A 16,416-nucleotide genomic window follows, 5' to 3' on the forward strand; every position below is an offset into this window, starting at 1 on the left:
ACCTGAGCCTCAGTTTCCTCATCTATAAAATGGAGATAATAATACAAGTAATACTTCGCAGGATCATTGCGAGGATCAAATGAGATAATCCCCCATTAGAATATGAATTCCTTGAGAGCAGGGACTATCATTTACCTTTCTTCATGTCCCCAGCACTTATATAGTACCTGGTATATAAAAGGTGCTTAATTGATGTTTATTGAATGACTACATATAAACACCTTACAAACCTAAGAGTGATATATAAATGATTGCTGTTACACTCTTTGGGACAGATCACAATAAGGAGAAGGGGAAAGAGAAGGAATATCCCCAGTATGGAGAAAACCAACTATACTTCTAAATTGAATGGGGAGAGTTTCTACGATGCTAGTGGTAAAATACAATATGGGTTAGAGGGGCTTTTGAGTCTAGACTGGGATAGCCACGTGTTGCAGTGCAGAGAACATTGGATTTGGGCTGAGTCCAAATCATAACTCTACTATTTACAAGCTATATGACCTTCCTTAAATCATTCAATGTATGTCTCAATTTCATCATTCAAAAGGAGATATTTGACAAGTGGGTCAAACACAAATAGAAATGGATCACTCCAGCTAAATATTGACTTGGAAAACTATAAATTAACATTATCTATGTGGGTCAAACACAAATAGAAATGGATCACTCCAGCTAAATATTGACTTGGAAAACTATAAATTAACATTATCTATGTTGCATTACATTTTTATTGCTACTATGAATGACATTGTTTCTGTTGGAGAATTAATTCTGGATTCCAAACAACTGATTTACAAATAAACTTTTAAAACACAGTTCATTTGCAAGTTTAGGAATACTCATATTTTAAGTAAAATTACATAAAGACCACAAAGTTTGTGAGAGCCACAAAATGATCCAGAGAGCATAATATCTAATGAAGTTAGGAGACATGGCTTCCTTTCATTATACCCTGCCTTTAGCTACAGGACCCAAGGAAAAACACTCTTTAATTTTCTTCCTTTTTAAAATGAGAACAAGTAATTTTAGCCTTGTGAGGGTGAGAAGAGTACCAAGACAATGAGGTTTAAGGCCTTTACACATTCACAACATTGTTGAGCTCATTTCCTTCCCTTGGATCCAAAAGCCATGTACAGCACAGTTTTTAGGCTGGGGAAAGGGAGTGAGGAGGGTGTGAAAGAAAGAAAGAAAGAAAGATTTCTCTCAGTATTTCTCTGCCTAGAATGGGTTGTGCCCCCAGGTTATGAACTCCCCTTCACTGGAAATATGCATAACATAGTATCATAGACTGTGTTTTGCCATAGATTATTTTGCCATCACAACAATCCTGGGAGGTAGGTGCTATTATTACCCTCTTTTTCAGATGAGGAAACTGAGACAGATGTTAAGTGGCTTGTCCTGGGTTATACAGCTAGTAAAGTGTCTGAAGCAGGATTTGAATTCAGGTTTTCCTGACTCTAGGTCCAATTCTCCATCTACTGAACTACATAGCAAGTTAAACAAGATGCCCTCGTTTTGGATGCAGATGTTTTAGATTTAGAGGGTACCCCTGCCGCTAATAAAAGGTAGAACAAGATGATCCCTAAAAGTCTGTTATTAAAAGCGTAGCCTTAAATGTTACCTGAGGAGAGGATAAGCCCTTCAGTCACCCCAGACAGCACAACTGTGGGCAGGCTATACAATTCCACTTCAAAGTAAGTAATGACAGAATGTTCTGGAGTGCTGGGGTCCCGGTTGTGTAGCCAGGAGTCACTGACAAATGTTGCTTTTACCCCCCCCACCATGCCCACTCCCCAAGCCATTCCTTCTCCTTAGTTTCCCATACACAACCCAAATAAAGATAAAGCCCATGATATGACCTCCATGGAAAAGTCAGTGATAAAATCCTATATGAAAATGTAAATATTTTAAAAGAAAAAAACATGCAAACATATTATACACTATTATACAATCCAAATTATACAATCCAATTTGGCTGTAGCACATTTCCTGGAACTGACAGGTTTTTAAATAAGGCAAATTGTTCTTCTGTAACTACCGAGAAAACGAAAAAGGAAAGAAAAGTGTCCACTTTCAAAACATTATTTTCTGATACAACTTCAGATATCCTTTTGTGAGTCAATGGTAAGAATGCTTTTCATTTCTTCCCAGAGGCTGGAAGAAGGGTAAATAAAAGATGATACATACATTCTATAGTCAGGAATAGGATCCATTTCTTCCACCCCCAAAAAGTCTCTCCTTTACCAACACAGATCACACAGCCTCTCGCCCCAAAGCGATGGTTTCATAATACGTCTTCTCTTCAGCACTTGCCACTGTTGAGTACCCTTTCCTGGATACTCTCTCTTCTCTGGGCTTTTGTGACACTGCTATCTCTCAGGTTTTCTTCTAGCTTCCTGACTGTATTTTTCTCAGTCTCTTTTACTGGATCATCATCCATGGCAGGCCACCTGCCTCAGAGGATCCTTGAGGCTCTGTCTTGAGTCCTCTTCTCTGTCTCTCTACACTGTCTCACTTGGTGACTCTGTCAGCTTCTGCAGGTTTTCTACATAGATGACTCCCAGATATACCCAGCCCTAGCCTCTCTCCTAAGCTCCAATGTCACATCTATAACTTCCTATTGGACCTTTCAAATTGGATGCTTTACAGGCATCTCAAACTCAGAAAGTCCAAAACAAAACTCACCATCTTTCCCCTCAAACCCACTACTCTTCTGAACTTCCCTCTTTCTGTTTGAAGGCACCACCACCCTTCTAGTTACCCAGATATACAACCTAAGAGTCATCCTTGCCTCCTTACGCCATCTTACTCCACATATCCATTAAGTTCCCAAATCTTGTGCTTTCTAACCTTACAACTTCTCTTGCATACATTTCTATGTTTCCACTCATGCAGTGACCGCTCTAGTTGAGGCTCTCGGCCCCTCTCACCTGGATTATTGCAATGTCCTTCTAATTGGTCTCACTGCCCTTTCCCTTCCCACTCCAAGCCATCTACCACATAGCTACTGAAGTGATTTTCCTAAAACACAAGTCTGACTGTATGTTACTTTTATTCAATAAATTCCAGCTGTTCCTTATGACCTCTAGGATCATGTATAAACTCCTCTGTTTGGCATTTAAACATCTTAGCCATGCTATATCCCAAAGAGATCAAACAAATGGGAAAAGGACCCACATGCACAAAAATATTCATAGCAGCTCTTTTTGGAGTGGCAAAGAATTGGAAATTGAGAGGATGCCCATCAATTGGGGAATGGCTGAGCAAGTTGTGGTTATATGCATGTAATGGAATACTATTGTGCTATAAGAAATGATGAACAGGCTGACTTCAGAAAAACCTGGAAAGAATTGCATGGTCTGATGCTGAGTGAAGTGAGCAGAACCAAGACAATGTTGTACACAATAACAGCCATGTTGTATGATGACTAATATTGATAAACTTGATCCTTCTCAGCAATACAAGGATCTAAGACATCTCCAGAGGCCTCATGATGGAAAATGCTGTCCACATCCAAAGAAAGAACTATGGAAGTTGAGTTGCTATCTTTTTTTTCTCTTCTGTTGAGTTTTGTTTCCTCTTTCTGATGGTTCCTCCTATTGGTTTTAATTTTTACTTACAACATCACTAATGTGAAAATATGTTTAATAGGAATGTCAATGTATAGCATATATCAGATTGTGCGCCGTGTTGGGGAGGGTAGGGGGGAGGAAGGGGGAGAAAAATTTTAAATTCAAAAACATATGGAAGTGATTGTTGATAAATCAAAATAAATTAATAAAATAAATTTTAAAAAAATAAACATCTTAGCCCATCTTGCCTTCCCAGAATTAGTTCATATTACTCTACTCCACACATACCACAATCCAACCGAACTGGCCTTTTTGCTATTGCTTACACACAACATCCTATCTCCCAACTCAATGCTCTTGCACTGACTGTCCCCCATGCCTGGAATGCACTCCCTTTGTCTCTTGGAATCCCTAGCTTCCTTCTAGGCTCAGTTTAAGCACTACCTTCTGCATGAGGTCTTTCCTTATTCTCCAGTCTGATAGCTTCCCCACCAGGCTATCTTCTATTCCTGTGCTATATGTGTTTTGTATATATCTATATACGGGAATGTTGTCTCCCCCCATTAGAATGTAAACTTCTTGAGGGAAGGGACTATTTCGCCTTTGTTTTTGTATCCTCAGCACCCAGTACAGAGCATAATAAATGCTTGTCAACTGACTGATGCCATGGCCAAATTGTGTTTTTTTTTTTTTTGTGGAGTGAAAAGAGGCTCTGTAGGCTTGATTATAATATGGAAATATGTTGTTTTATTTACCCTTTTTCTAACCAATTAAAAAAAGCCCTGGGGTTGTGGGGGAAAGAAATGTCATCATAATAAAAGCAGTTGTTTCTCTGTGTTGTTTCCCAATAAAAAGGATTGATCCTTTGAAGGCAGGGATAGCATCCTACACCTTTTTTGGAGGGCATACAATCTGCTGCTCCTAGCAGAGTGTGAGGGACACACTCTGGGAACAACTTAAGTTGAATTATACAAATTCCACTTACCTGGTTGCTTTGCTCACTCAGCAACACTTCAGATGCAGGATCTGGCTCAAGGCTTACAGACTCAATGCATTCAACCAGTATATCTTCTGTCACTCCCCCATTGGAAGGAGGGTCCTTTGCAACTGTGTCTCCTGCCAAGGGATTGTTAGGATGCTGGACACCAGGTGCCACCTCTTCATTCTGTACTTTTACAGCTTTGTCTACCTCTTCTTTCAGTCCAATTGGTGGAGATTCATTCAAAATTTCAGGCATTTCATGGTGTATTGCAGCATCCCCAAGTAAAGAATCCGTATCAGGCATCTTGGTTATTTCAGTGTTACTTGTGTCTTCAGACATTTTTATTTCTGTTCAACATACAGATTAACAAAATCATATTAGTTAATCTGTGATTGCAAAGCTTTTCATTGGAGATCTTTAACCACGTTACTTTGTGGAAGACATGTACACCCAGAAATGAAACTTGGAAATAGCAAATGTCCTTCCACAAGTCAAATAAGGGATCACTGGATCACGGGTTTAGAGTTAGAAGGGGCCTTAGATACCATCAAATCCAATCACCTCATTTTACAGACAAAGAAACCAAAGCATAAAGTGGTTAACTGACTTGCCCAAGGTCACAGCTAATAAGTATCTGAGGCAGGATTTGAAAGCAAGTCTTCCTTATACCAAGGCCAAAGCTGTATCTACTACACTATGTTGGCTCTCACGGTTTCTGTTGTATATAGTATAAAAATCTGGAACTTTTATGGAGATTTCTATTTGGTGTCAAGGACAATGTACTTGGAAACTGCTGATTTATTTATATGACATAAACATATTAAACTAAGGAAATTATTATCTGCACTAATAAGTGGAAGAATCAACATAGATAAAAACCAAGCTGACACAAAATAACTTACATTAAGCTTTGAAACACAGTCAGAGGTAGTCACACATTTGCTGTGACATAAACTTATACCATCCAATGCTCCCAAACCCATTCTCCTATTTGTAGTCTGAGATTTGGCTGGGTAGTGGGAAAGAAGGGAGGAGGAGGAGGGAATGAAAGAAGCAGAGGGAAGGGGCAGCTAGGTGGTGCAGTGGACAGAGCACTGGCCCCGGAGCCAGGAGGACGTGAGTTCAAATTTGGCCTCAGACACACAACACTTATTAGCTGTGTGACCCTGGGCAAGTCACTTACCCCATTGCCTAGCCAAAAAAAACAAACAAACAACAACAACAAAAAAAGAAAGAAGCAGAGGGGAAAAGCCAGCTCTTAGATTTTACCAATCTATGGGTTTTTTTTAAAGTCAGAAAAATTCTACTTCTTGTGGCATACATGCAGATTTTGGGGGGTGATGTTAAGCTTCATATTATGGTGACCATTCAAAAATCACCGTACACAATGACACACACAGAACGCAATTTTCAAACCTTGCCTAAGATACACAACTTGGCCCTGTTCTGATTTGGTGGTTTCTCCAAAAGGGAATGATGTGAGGTAAGTGAATTGCGGCAAGCATGGCATATGGTCACTGACAATATTTTTGATACAGAATCACAGAATCTGAGAGTTAAATGGGACCTTGAGGGTCATCCAGTCCAACCCGTATCTAAACAGGAATGTCCACTTTAATGTACTGGGCAAGCAATGCAGCCCCCGCCAGGAGGTTCCCCTAGTGAGAGAGAAGCCACTAATCCCATTGAAGCAACTGATCCCACTTTCGGGCAGCTCTAGAAGCCTGTTATTTCCACCCATTCCCATCTGAAAACAAAGAGAACATGTCTAAGGCTTCCTCTCCTTGACAACCCTCCAAATATTTGAAAACAGCTGTCCTATTCCCACCTTTTCTCTCTCCTCAGTTTTCTCTTCTTCAAATTCCTTCAACTGATCCTAACATAGAATGTTTTTTAGCTTTCTTATTATGGTCACCCTCCTCTGGGTGCTTTCCAGATTATCAATGTCCTTCCTAAAATGTGGTGCCTAGAACTGAACACAATACTTCAGATGTTGTCTGATCAGGGCAGAGTGTAATGAAACTATCACCTCCCTCCTTGTTTATGGATGCTAGGCCTCTCAGTGCAGCCTAAGATCACATTAGCGGGTTTTGGCTGCTATATCGCTCTCACTGGTAACCGACCACAAGATATTGCAAGTACAAAGCATTATGACTGACCAGTGTAGTGTACTTCCAGGTTTCTAAGTTGGGGCACAAACTAAAAGAAATTGATCTTGCTGTTATAGGCTAGGATGCAAGTAGACCTCAGGCAATTTAAATTAAACTTATCCCAACTTATCCCAACTACAAGCATTATGAGCCAGGATACTACAGAACAGACTGGGGGCAGTTTGAGTTAATTTTGCTGCAGGGGAATTGGCCTGAAGCTCAGATATGCACCTTTTGGGCAAGGAGGATTTAAGGACTGCTCTCTGGATAGAGCTGGGTTGAATTTCTGACATTCTTCCCTCCCCAACCCAATCTTGTGGCAAGCTGTTTTTACATGAGGGTTGCCCAAAATATTTTGAGTAATTATTCCTCTGAACCCTCAGGTTCTGAGTGGTCCATTGTGCCTGATGTGGAAATTCCTCCTATGACATCCTCATAAGTTAAGCAGAATCTTTCCCATTACGGGTGTCTCTGGCACAAAATATAGGAATTTTGATCTGGTTATAGTGTAGATAAGCTTGGAGAGTATAAATCAATAAGTAATTATTGAATGTCTACTATCTACAAGGACCCATTTGTATGTTGTTTAAAGGTTTATGTGTAGGCTGAAATGGGAGGTTTCTATACTGTTTTCTTATTCTATTTTCTTTTTTAAAAATTATGTATTTATTTTAAGCATTCTTTTCTTTTTAAATTTTGAGTTCCAAATTCTCTCCCTCCCCCTCCACACCCACCTCCATCTACTGAAAAGGCAAGCAATATGATGTCAATTATACATGAGAAATCATGCAAAGCATATTTCCAAATTAGCCATATTGCCAAACAGACAAACAATGCCAAACAAACCCACAAACAAAGAACACAAGAAAATTATACAACAATTTGCATTCAGACTTCATAAGTTCTCTCTCTGGAGGTGGACAGCATTTTCTTCATTATGAGTTCTTGGGAATTGTCTTAGATCTTTGTATTGATCAAAGCAGGCAAGTCTTTCGCAGTTGAGCATCGCTGCAACATTGCTGTTACTGTGCACAATGATCTCCCAGTTCTCACTTCACTTTGCATCATTTCGTATAGGTCTTGCCACATTTTTCTGAAACCTCATCATTTCTTATAACACAATCGCATGCCACAACTTGTTCATCCATTCCCCAGTTGATGAGCATCTCCTCGATTTTCAATTGTTTGCCGCTACAAAGAGAGCTGCTATAAATATTTTTGTACATAGAGGTCATTTTCCTTTTTCTTTAATCTCTCTGGGATACAGACCTAGTAGTGGTATTTCTGGGTCAAAAAAAAAATCAGTTATATGGCTTTTTGGGCATAGTTCCTAATAGTTCTCCAGAATAGTTAGACCAGTTTCATTATTCCAACAGCAATTCATCAGTGTCTCTGTTTTCCCTCATCCCCTCTAGCATTTGTCCTTTCTGATAAATGTGAGGTGGTACCTCAAGGGTTTTTTTAATTTGCCTTTCTCTAATCAATTGTGAGTCATAGCATTTTTAATATAAGTATAGATAGCCTTTATTTTTTCTTTGGAAAATTGCCTTTGGAAACTTTGACCAGTTATCAATTGGGGAATGGTTCTTATTTTTATAGTTTTGACTCAATCCTTTATCTATCTGAGAAATAAGGCCTTTCTCAGAGAAACTTGCGGTAAAATTTTTTTGGTATTACTACATTGTCTATGGTACTCTTAGCAAAATGTAGTTTCCCTGATTATTTCTTTTAATTGGGTCTATTTTTGGTTTTGCTTTGTCTGAGATGATGATTGCTACCCCTGACTTTTTTTTTACTTTAGCTGAAGCATATTAGATTCTGCTTCAGCCCTTTATTTTAACTTTGTGTGTGTGTGTGTCTATGTCAAGTGTATCTCTTGTAAACAACTTATTGTTGAATTCCATCTGCTTCTGTTTTATGAGTGAGCTCACTCCATTCATATTCACAGTTATGCTTACTTTGCATTTCACTCCATCCTATTTTTTTCTGTTTTTTCTTCTCTCTCTCTCTCTCTTTTTGTCCTTTCCCTCCTCAAAAATCTATTTGGCTTCTAACCACTGGCTCCCTTAACCTACTCCCTTTTATCATCCCTCTCCTTTTTCTTATCCCCTTCCTCTCCTTTCCCCCCCCATTGGATAAGATAGATTTCTATCCACAACTGAGTGTGTGTGCATGTGTATAATATATTAAATATGTTTCTATATACATATGTGCATGCATGCCTATATATATGCAAATATATACAGACATGCATGCCTATAAATATATATATATATATATATATATATATAATATATGTATGTATGTATGTATATATTTCTTCCCTCTTTGAACCAATTATGATGAGAGGGAAAGTCAAGCATTGTTTGCCACTTCTTATCTGCTCTCCACTCAAAAAGCTCTTCCTTGTGCACCTCTTTCATGTGAGAAAATTTACCTCATTCTACCTCTCCCTTCCCTCTTCTCTCAATGCATCTCTCTTTCTCCCCCCTTCATTTTTTTTGAGAACATTCCAATATAATCAACTCATATCCATGCCCTCTGTCTATGCAAACTCCTTTTATTTGTCCTAATTACCATTAGGTAAAGTAGGAATTGCATGAGTCATCTCCCCCTGTGGGGATGTAAATAGTTTAAATATTATTGAGTCCCTGATGACTTCTCTTTTATATTTACCTTTTTTATGCTCCTCTTGAGTCTTATGGTTGAATGTCAGATTTTCAATTCACCTCTGATACTTTCATCAGGAATACTTGAAAGTCCTTTATTTCATGAAATATCCATTTCCCCCATAAAGGATGATGCTTAGTTTTGCTAGGTAGGTGATTCTTGGTTGTAATCCTAGCTTCTTTGCCTTCTGGAATATCATATTCCAAGACCTGCTTTCCTTTACTGTGGAAGCCAATAAATCTTATGTGATCCTGACTATGGATCCATAATATTTGAATGGTTTCTTTCTAGCTGCTTGCAATATTTTCTCCTTGACCTAGGAGCTCTGGAATTTGGTTATAATATTCCTAGAAGTTTTCATTTTGGGATCTTTTTCAGGAGGTGACTGGTGGATTCTTTCAATTTCTATTTTACCCTTTGGATCTAAGATGTTGAAACAGGTTTCCTTTGTAATTTCTTGAAATGTCTAGACTGTTTTTTTTGATCATGGCTTTCAGGTAATCCAATAAATCTTAAATTGTCTCTCCTGGATCTATTTTCCAGGTCAGTTATTTTTTCAATAAGATATTTCACATTTTCTATATTTTTATTCTTTTGACTATATTTTATTGTTTCTTGATATCTCCTGGAGTCATTAGCTTCCAATTGCTCAATTCTAATTTTTAAAGAATTATTTTCTTCAGTGAACTTTTGTACCTCCTTTTCCATTTGACTTATTCTTCAATGAATTTTTGAGGTATTTCTGCTTTTTGAGGTATTATTTTCTTCAATTTTTTTGTGCCTCTTTTACCAAGCAATTCTCTCTTCATAATTTTCTTGCATCAGTCTCAATCTCCCCTCCCCCAATTTTTCTTCTACCACTCATCTCTTTCTTTAGCTCTTCCAGGATTTCTTGTTGGGTTTAGGTCCAATTAGTATTTTTCTTTGAGGCTTTGGTTGTAGCTGTTTCCACATTGCTGTCTTCTAAGTTTCTGCCCTGTTTTTCCTTGCCACCCTAATAGCGATATATGGTCAAGTTCTTTCTTTTTCTTTCTCTTTTTTCTTTTTGCTCATTTCTCCATTCTATTTTCTTGACTTTGAACTCTATGTTAAAGTTGGGCTCTGCTCACCTGGGGGTGGGGAAGCACTGTCCCAAGTTTCAGGCTTTTTTGTGTTGCTGTTTTAAGAGCTAGTTCTAAAGGTCTGCAAGTTATAGAGACAGGTGTGGTCACTATTCTTCTGGTCTGCACTTTGGTCTTTACCCGCAAAGGGCCCCAGCTTTTCTACAGCCATAAGCACTAGTGCTCCTTTTGTTCCTGGAACTGTGGTCAGGTCTCCTGCTCTCCTGCAGCCACAAGTGCTAGTGCTCCTTTCTGCCTTGGAACTAAGACCAGGGCCTCTACTCCTATGTGACTGACCACAAGCAATCCTCTCTGCCCTGGAACTGGGACCCAGAACTGCATATAGCTAATAGAGTTGCCAATTAGTGCCAGCTGTACCCAGTGCCAACAAAGAGTTCCCTGTAATCTCTTTCTGACCAGTTGTCCAACTTCTTTGCCTTCTCTGGGCTGAAAGCTCCCAAAGCTGCTACTCTTGCTGCTGTGGTGGCACCCTCCAATGCCCACCACTGGTACAGTTGCCCTTGCTCTGCGCTGGTGCCCACCCATCACATAGACCTCTTCTGCTGACCTTCTAAGTTGTCTTAGGCTGGAAAAGTGTCTCACCCTAACCTTTTTTTGGTCCTGCTACTCCAAAAATTTGATTTGAGGAGTTATTTTAAAGATGTTTGAAGGGAAATGTTGGCAGGGTTCAGCTGGTTTGCTGCCTCTGCTCTGCCATCTTGGCAACACTATATCTTTTATTCCATTTTCAAGGAAAACCTGGATGATTGATATTCTAAAAGCCAAATCTGCATCAGTACTGAAGATACCATCAAATGCAGGCATCTCCTATGAACCATTATTTATATGTTTTCCTTGGCTACCAATGGAAATTCTAGAACAAAAATCCAAAACAGTCATAACATAGTCAACATACCATTATCCATGTAGACAAGTATTTTTACAGGATTGTTTTTTGCCCAAACGTGATTTTATAGATGTAAGGAGCTGCTACTGAGGGAACTCCCTCTGCAAGTATAGATATGTAACTTGAGTGTTGAAAGGCAAGGGATGCACCCAAGAGATTACGTGACCCATTTAGGGTCACACAGTCAACTCGTGTCACAAGTGGGAGTTAAACCCATGTCTTCCTGACCCTAAGTCCTGTTCTTGATCCACTATCCCATCACCTTTTTTTTTTCCTTTTGGGAATAAAATAGGCAAATCTATAGTTAACCCAAAGACTCTTTTCAAACTAATAGTTACAGCTTTTCTCTTCCATCAATATTTTTGACCAAAGCTAACAACTGACATGGACAGGTGCAGTGTTGGGAATAGCAAACTGGCCTTAGAGTCCAAAAGTCAGGGGTTAAAATCTTCCCTTTAGAGAGGACTGAATTGCAGGCAGCTGTGGTAGATTCCAGACTTCTCAACCCATGAATGCCAAAGACAACTTAGAAGGTCAGTGGGAAAAGTCTGCTTCTGTGATGCTGGGAGAGGAGCGTGGGATCTCAGCTCCATTCCCCAAGGAAATCGGCCCCAGGGAGGCGGTTGCCTCCTGAGCTTCTGGCCCACAGACTGAGGGGGAATTGGTGGCTGATCAGAGGGGGATTGCAGCAATCTCTTTGCCAGTCCTGAGGCAGGAATCTCTTGCTTTGCCCATGCTTGGATCTGAGTCACAGTTCTGGGTGGCAGTCCTGGAGTGAGGAGCAGCACTGGCATGGTGGAGCTTGTAGTGGCTGTGGAGAGGAAACCCTCCTCACAGTTCTAAGACAGAAAAGACTGCTTGTGGTCGGTCACTCACAGACCAGAGCACAGGCCAGGAAAAGAGTAAACACCTCAACCTTTATTATACCACCTTGGAAGAACTTAAAATTTACAGGTCCCTAGAAGTATCTCTGAAAATAGCTGTACAAACCCCCAAAGCTTGGGACAGTACATTCTCCACATTGGAAGCAGACTCTTACTTTAAGAAAGAGTTTAAAACTCAAGTAGTTGGCTGGGATCATGGGCAAACCTCACAAAAAAGTCAGACTACATTATCTTACTTTGTTGACAAAGAAGGTCAAAACATACAACCAGAAGAAGACAACAAAGTCAAAGCTCCCATATCCAAAGCCTCCAAGAAAAATATGGATCAGTCCCAGGCCTTGGAGGAGCTCAAAAGGGATTTTGAGAAGCAAGTAAGAGAAGTAGAGGAAAAACTGGGAAGAGAAATGAAAGTGAAGCAAGAAAATCATGAAAAACAAGTCAACACCTTGCTAAAGGAGACCCAAAAAAATACTGAAGAAAATAACACCTTAAAAAATAGCTTAACCCAAATGGCAAAAGAGGTCCAAAAAGCCAATGAGGAGAAAAATGCCCTAAAAAGCAAAATTGGCCAAATGGAAAAGGAAGTCCAAAAGATTACTGAAGAAAATACTTCCTTAAAAATTAGAATAGAGCAATTGGAAGCTAGTGACTTTATGAGAAATCAAGACACTGTAAAACAAATCCAAAAGAATGAAAAATTAGAAAACAATGTGGAATATCTCATTGGAAAAACAACTCGAGGTAGCTAGGTGGTGCAGTGGATAGAGCACTGGCCCTGGATTCTGGAGGACCTGAGTTCAAATCCAGTCTCAGACACATAACACTTACTAGCTGTGTGATCCTGGGCAAGTCACTTAACCCCATTGCCCAGCCAAAAACAAAAAAAAGACTGACCTGGAAAATAGATCCAGAAGAGATAATTTAAAAATTATTGGGCTCTCTGAAAGCCATGATCAAAAAAAGAGCCTAGACGTCATCTTTCAAGAAATTATCAAGGAAAACTGCCCTGATATTTTAGAACCAGAGAGCAAAATAGAAATTGAAAGAATCTACCAATCTCCTCCTGAAAGCGATCCCCAAAGGAAAACTCCTAGGAATATTGTAGCCAAATTCCAGAGTTCCCAGGTCAAGGAGAAAATATTGCAAGCAGCCAGAAAGAAATAATTCAAGTATTGTGGAAACACAATCAGGATAACACAAGATTTAGCAGCTTCTACATTAAGGGACCAGAGGGCATGGAATATAATATTCTGGAGGGCAAAGGAGATAGGATTACAACCAAGAATCACCTACCCAGCAAAACTGAGTATAATCCTTCAGGGGAAAAAATGGTCACTCAGTGAAATAGGGGACTTTCAAGCATTCTTAATGAAAAGACCAGAGCTGAATAGAAAATTTGACTTTCAAATACAAGACTCAAGTGGAACATGAAGAGGTAAACAGGAAAGAGAAATCATAAGAGACTTATTAAGGCTGAACTGTTTACATTCCTGCATGGAAAGATGATATTTATAACTCATGAGACCTTTGTCAGTATTAGAGTAGCAGGAGGGGAAAAAATTATATGTATGTATGTACAGATAGATAGATAGCACAGGGTGAGTTGAAGATGAAGGGGTGATACCTGGAGAATAAAATTAAGCGGTGAGAGAGGATTATACTGGGAGGAGAAAGGGAGAGGTACGGTGGGGTACATTATCTCACACAAAACAGACAAGGTGAGAGGAAATGAGGGAATCTTATTCTCATAGGATTTGGCTTAAGGAGGAAATAACATACACACTCAATAGGATGTGGAAATCTATCTTACGCTACAGGAAAATAGGTGGAGGGAAGGGGACAAGAGAGCAGGGGGATGATAGAGAGAAGGATAGATTGGGAAAGGGGTAATCAGAAGGAAGTACTTCTGAGGAGGGACACGGTCAAAAGAAAGAATAGAATAAATGGGGGAGGGGGGAAATAAATAAATAAAATCCTCCCTTTAACACTTAATACCTGCATGACCATAGGCAAATCATTTAACCTCTGAGCCTCAATTTCTCATCTATAAAATGGGGATAAGAGCATTTTTAGTTCCTATTTCCCAAGGTTGTTGTGAGGCTCCAGGGAGATTTATAAAGAACATGATGCAAATTTTAAGGTACTATAAGAATGTCAGTAATTTTCATTAGCCCTCTCTCTCTCTCTCTCTCTCTCTCTCTCTCTTCCTCTCTCTGCCTCTCTCTTCCTCTCTGTCTCTCTCTCTCTCCCTCTCTCTGCCTCTCTCTTCCTCTCTGTCTCTGTCTGTCTCCCTCCCTCCCTCTCTCTGTGTCTCCTTCAATGTGCAATGGTCCAACAGCTGTACAGAACTAGGGAAAGAGAATAGTATACAGGAATTTGGTACTAAGGGGGGAAAAGGTTCTGAGGCACATAAAAATTTACAAGAAGTAGACTGTTTCTTCTTTCTTCTTTCCCCACACTTTACTAGTTTTAATTTGTTGCTAAACCAATGATACTTGGATTGCTATTGATTGACAGGTTAACCAGCATAAGAATGCTAGCATATGAGGGATATGAACTCAGAGCAGCCTCTTTCAGCATATGAAAGTACAAAGACAGTAAAACAATTGCAGATACTCCCGAAATCTCAGACTGATACTTAAAATATCCTTTGCTACTACATAAGAAATGGCTATCAATGGAAATTCTAGAAGGGTTGACAATGGGATTAAGGGGTTGACAGTTTATAACTGGAGACAATGCTTCCTCAAATGGTAAGCAATGTGATCATTTATTCTAACCCTATAAGAGCAAAAAAGATCTGAGCAATTGGACAGTCTGGGTCAGAATAACAAAGAGTTTGTTCTTTCAAATCTCAGCTCAAGCAAAACCTTCTGCATTAGACCTTTCCTGATCCCCCCATAAGACAGTGTTTCTCCTTTCTCTTAAAAATTGCCTTGTATTTACTTTGCCTGAGAGGCAGCCATGGTGTCGGGAATAAAGATCCGACCTTGGAGCCAGGAAACCTGGGTTCAAATCCTACATTTGGAATATAATCATTACATAACTCTGGGCAAGTCACTTAACCTATTGGCCCTCTAAGCAAACTCTGTATGACTATAAATCATATAATGAGATCTACTTTTTTAAAGAGGCCATTCTTTGCCTCAATCACTGAATGGGCACTGCCTCAGTCAAACTGAGACCTGTTAAAGACCTTAGCTTGAAAAGGCCAAAGCCCCCCCCCCCCCCCACTGCATCCTGAACCATTTCTAGTTGTCCTGATCCATAGCTGGCCACTGTCCTCAGATGGCTCTGGAGGAGAAAGTGAGGTTGGTGACTTCACACAGCCCTCCCTCACTTAAATCCAATTCACTTGCATGTCATAGCATCACCTCCCTGACCTCATGGTCCTCTTCGAGAATAAAGGACAAACAGCAGCAGCAGCAACTTTGTATATACTTAAGTATATGCATATATTGTTTCTCTCAGTACAGCATCAGCTCTTTGGAGGCAAGGATCATTTCATTTTTGACTTTGTATCTCTAGTGCCTAGAAGAGAGAGGGGAATATAGTAGGCATTTAATACTTTTTGATTAACTGAGTTTAGGTAAAGAAATTGTTACAGACACACTATTGCATAGTGGATAGAAGATCAATTTTAGGTGTCAAGACAGGTGTCAAGAACACCTAGGTTCAAGTCTTCTGACACTTATTGTGAGACTATGGCCACTTAAATTCTCAGGGGCTTACTAAACTCTCTAAGACTGTAACTTACACAATTGCCCCATTTCTACTCTGGGAGCTCCCTATGCAGATGAAATAAAAGATCTAAACTAAAAAAAAAAAGATGGGAGGAAGAGTTAAGACTAAATCTTTCATGTCCATTTAATATAGATTGGTACCAAGGATCACCCTTTAAGCCTTAACTAGTATTAATTAGTACTCCCCCAATTTTATTAGCGAAATTCCCAGTAGTAGAACCAAATTCGCTATACTAAGCAGCTAATTATACTAGAACCTGAAGAGGGGTAAGAAAGAAGAGGAAGCTACCTAATCCCTTCTCTTTCTCCATGCCAGCTACATGTATACTTCCCACATGCAAGGAAGTACCAGTTCTGGGCAACTAACATTAATCTCTCAACCAATTCTTTTATTTTTTACTTGACCCC

The 16,416-nt window shown here is 39.6% G+C and overlaps 1 protein-coding gene across 3 annotated transcripts in view; it reads right to left on the bottom strand.

Annotated features, from left to right (window-relative positions):
- FAM114A1 (family with sequence similarity 114 member A1) overlaps positions 1–16,416 on the bottom strand; it is an 85,789-nt gene that overhangs the window by 67,268 nt on the left and 2,105 nt on the right. For 2 of the 3 annotated variants that reach the window (XM_020991838.2, XM_020991846.2), the window contains exon 2: positions 4,558–4,901. In XM_020991838.2, the coding sequence (XP_020847497.1) occupies positions 4,558–4,893 (336 nt within the window). In that variant the 5' untranslated portion in view covers positions 4,894–4,901. Of the gene's footprint in view, positions 1–4,557; positions 4,902–15,648; positions 15,797–16,416 lie in introns of all 3 variants that reach the window. The other variant, XM_078148652.1, reaches the window with a different exon arrangement.

This window comes from Phascolarctos cinereus, unplaced genomic scaffold (assembly GCF_003287225.1).
Source record: "Phascolarctos cinereus isolate Bilbo 61053 unplaced genomic scaffold, phaCin_HiC Scaffold_9;HRSCAF=440, whole genome shotgun sequence".
Classification (NCBI taxonomy): Eukaryota; Metazoa; Chordata; class Mammalia; order Diprotodontia; family Phascolarctidae; genus Phascolarctos; species Phascolarctos cinereus.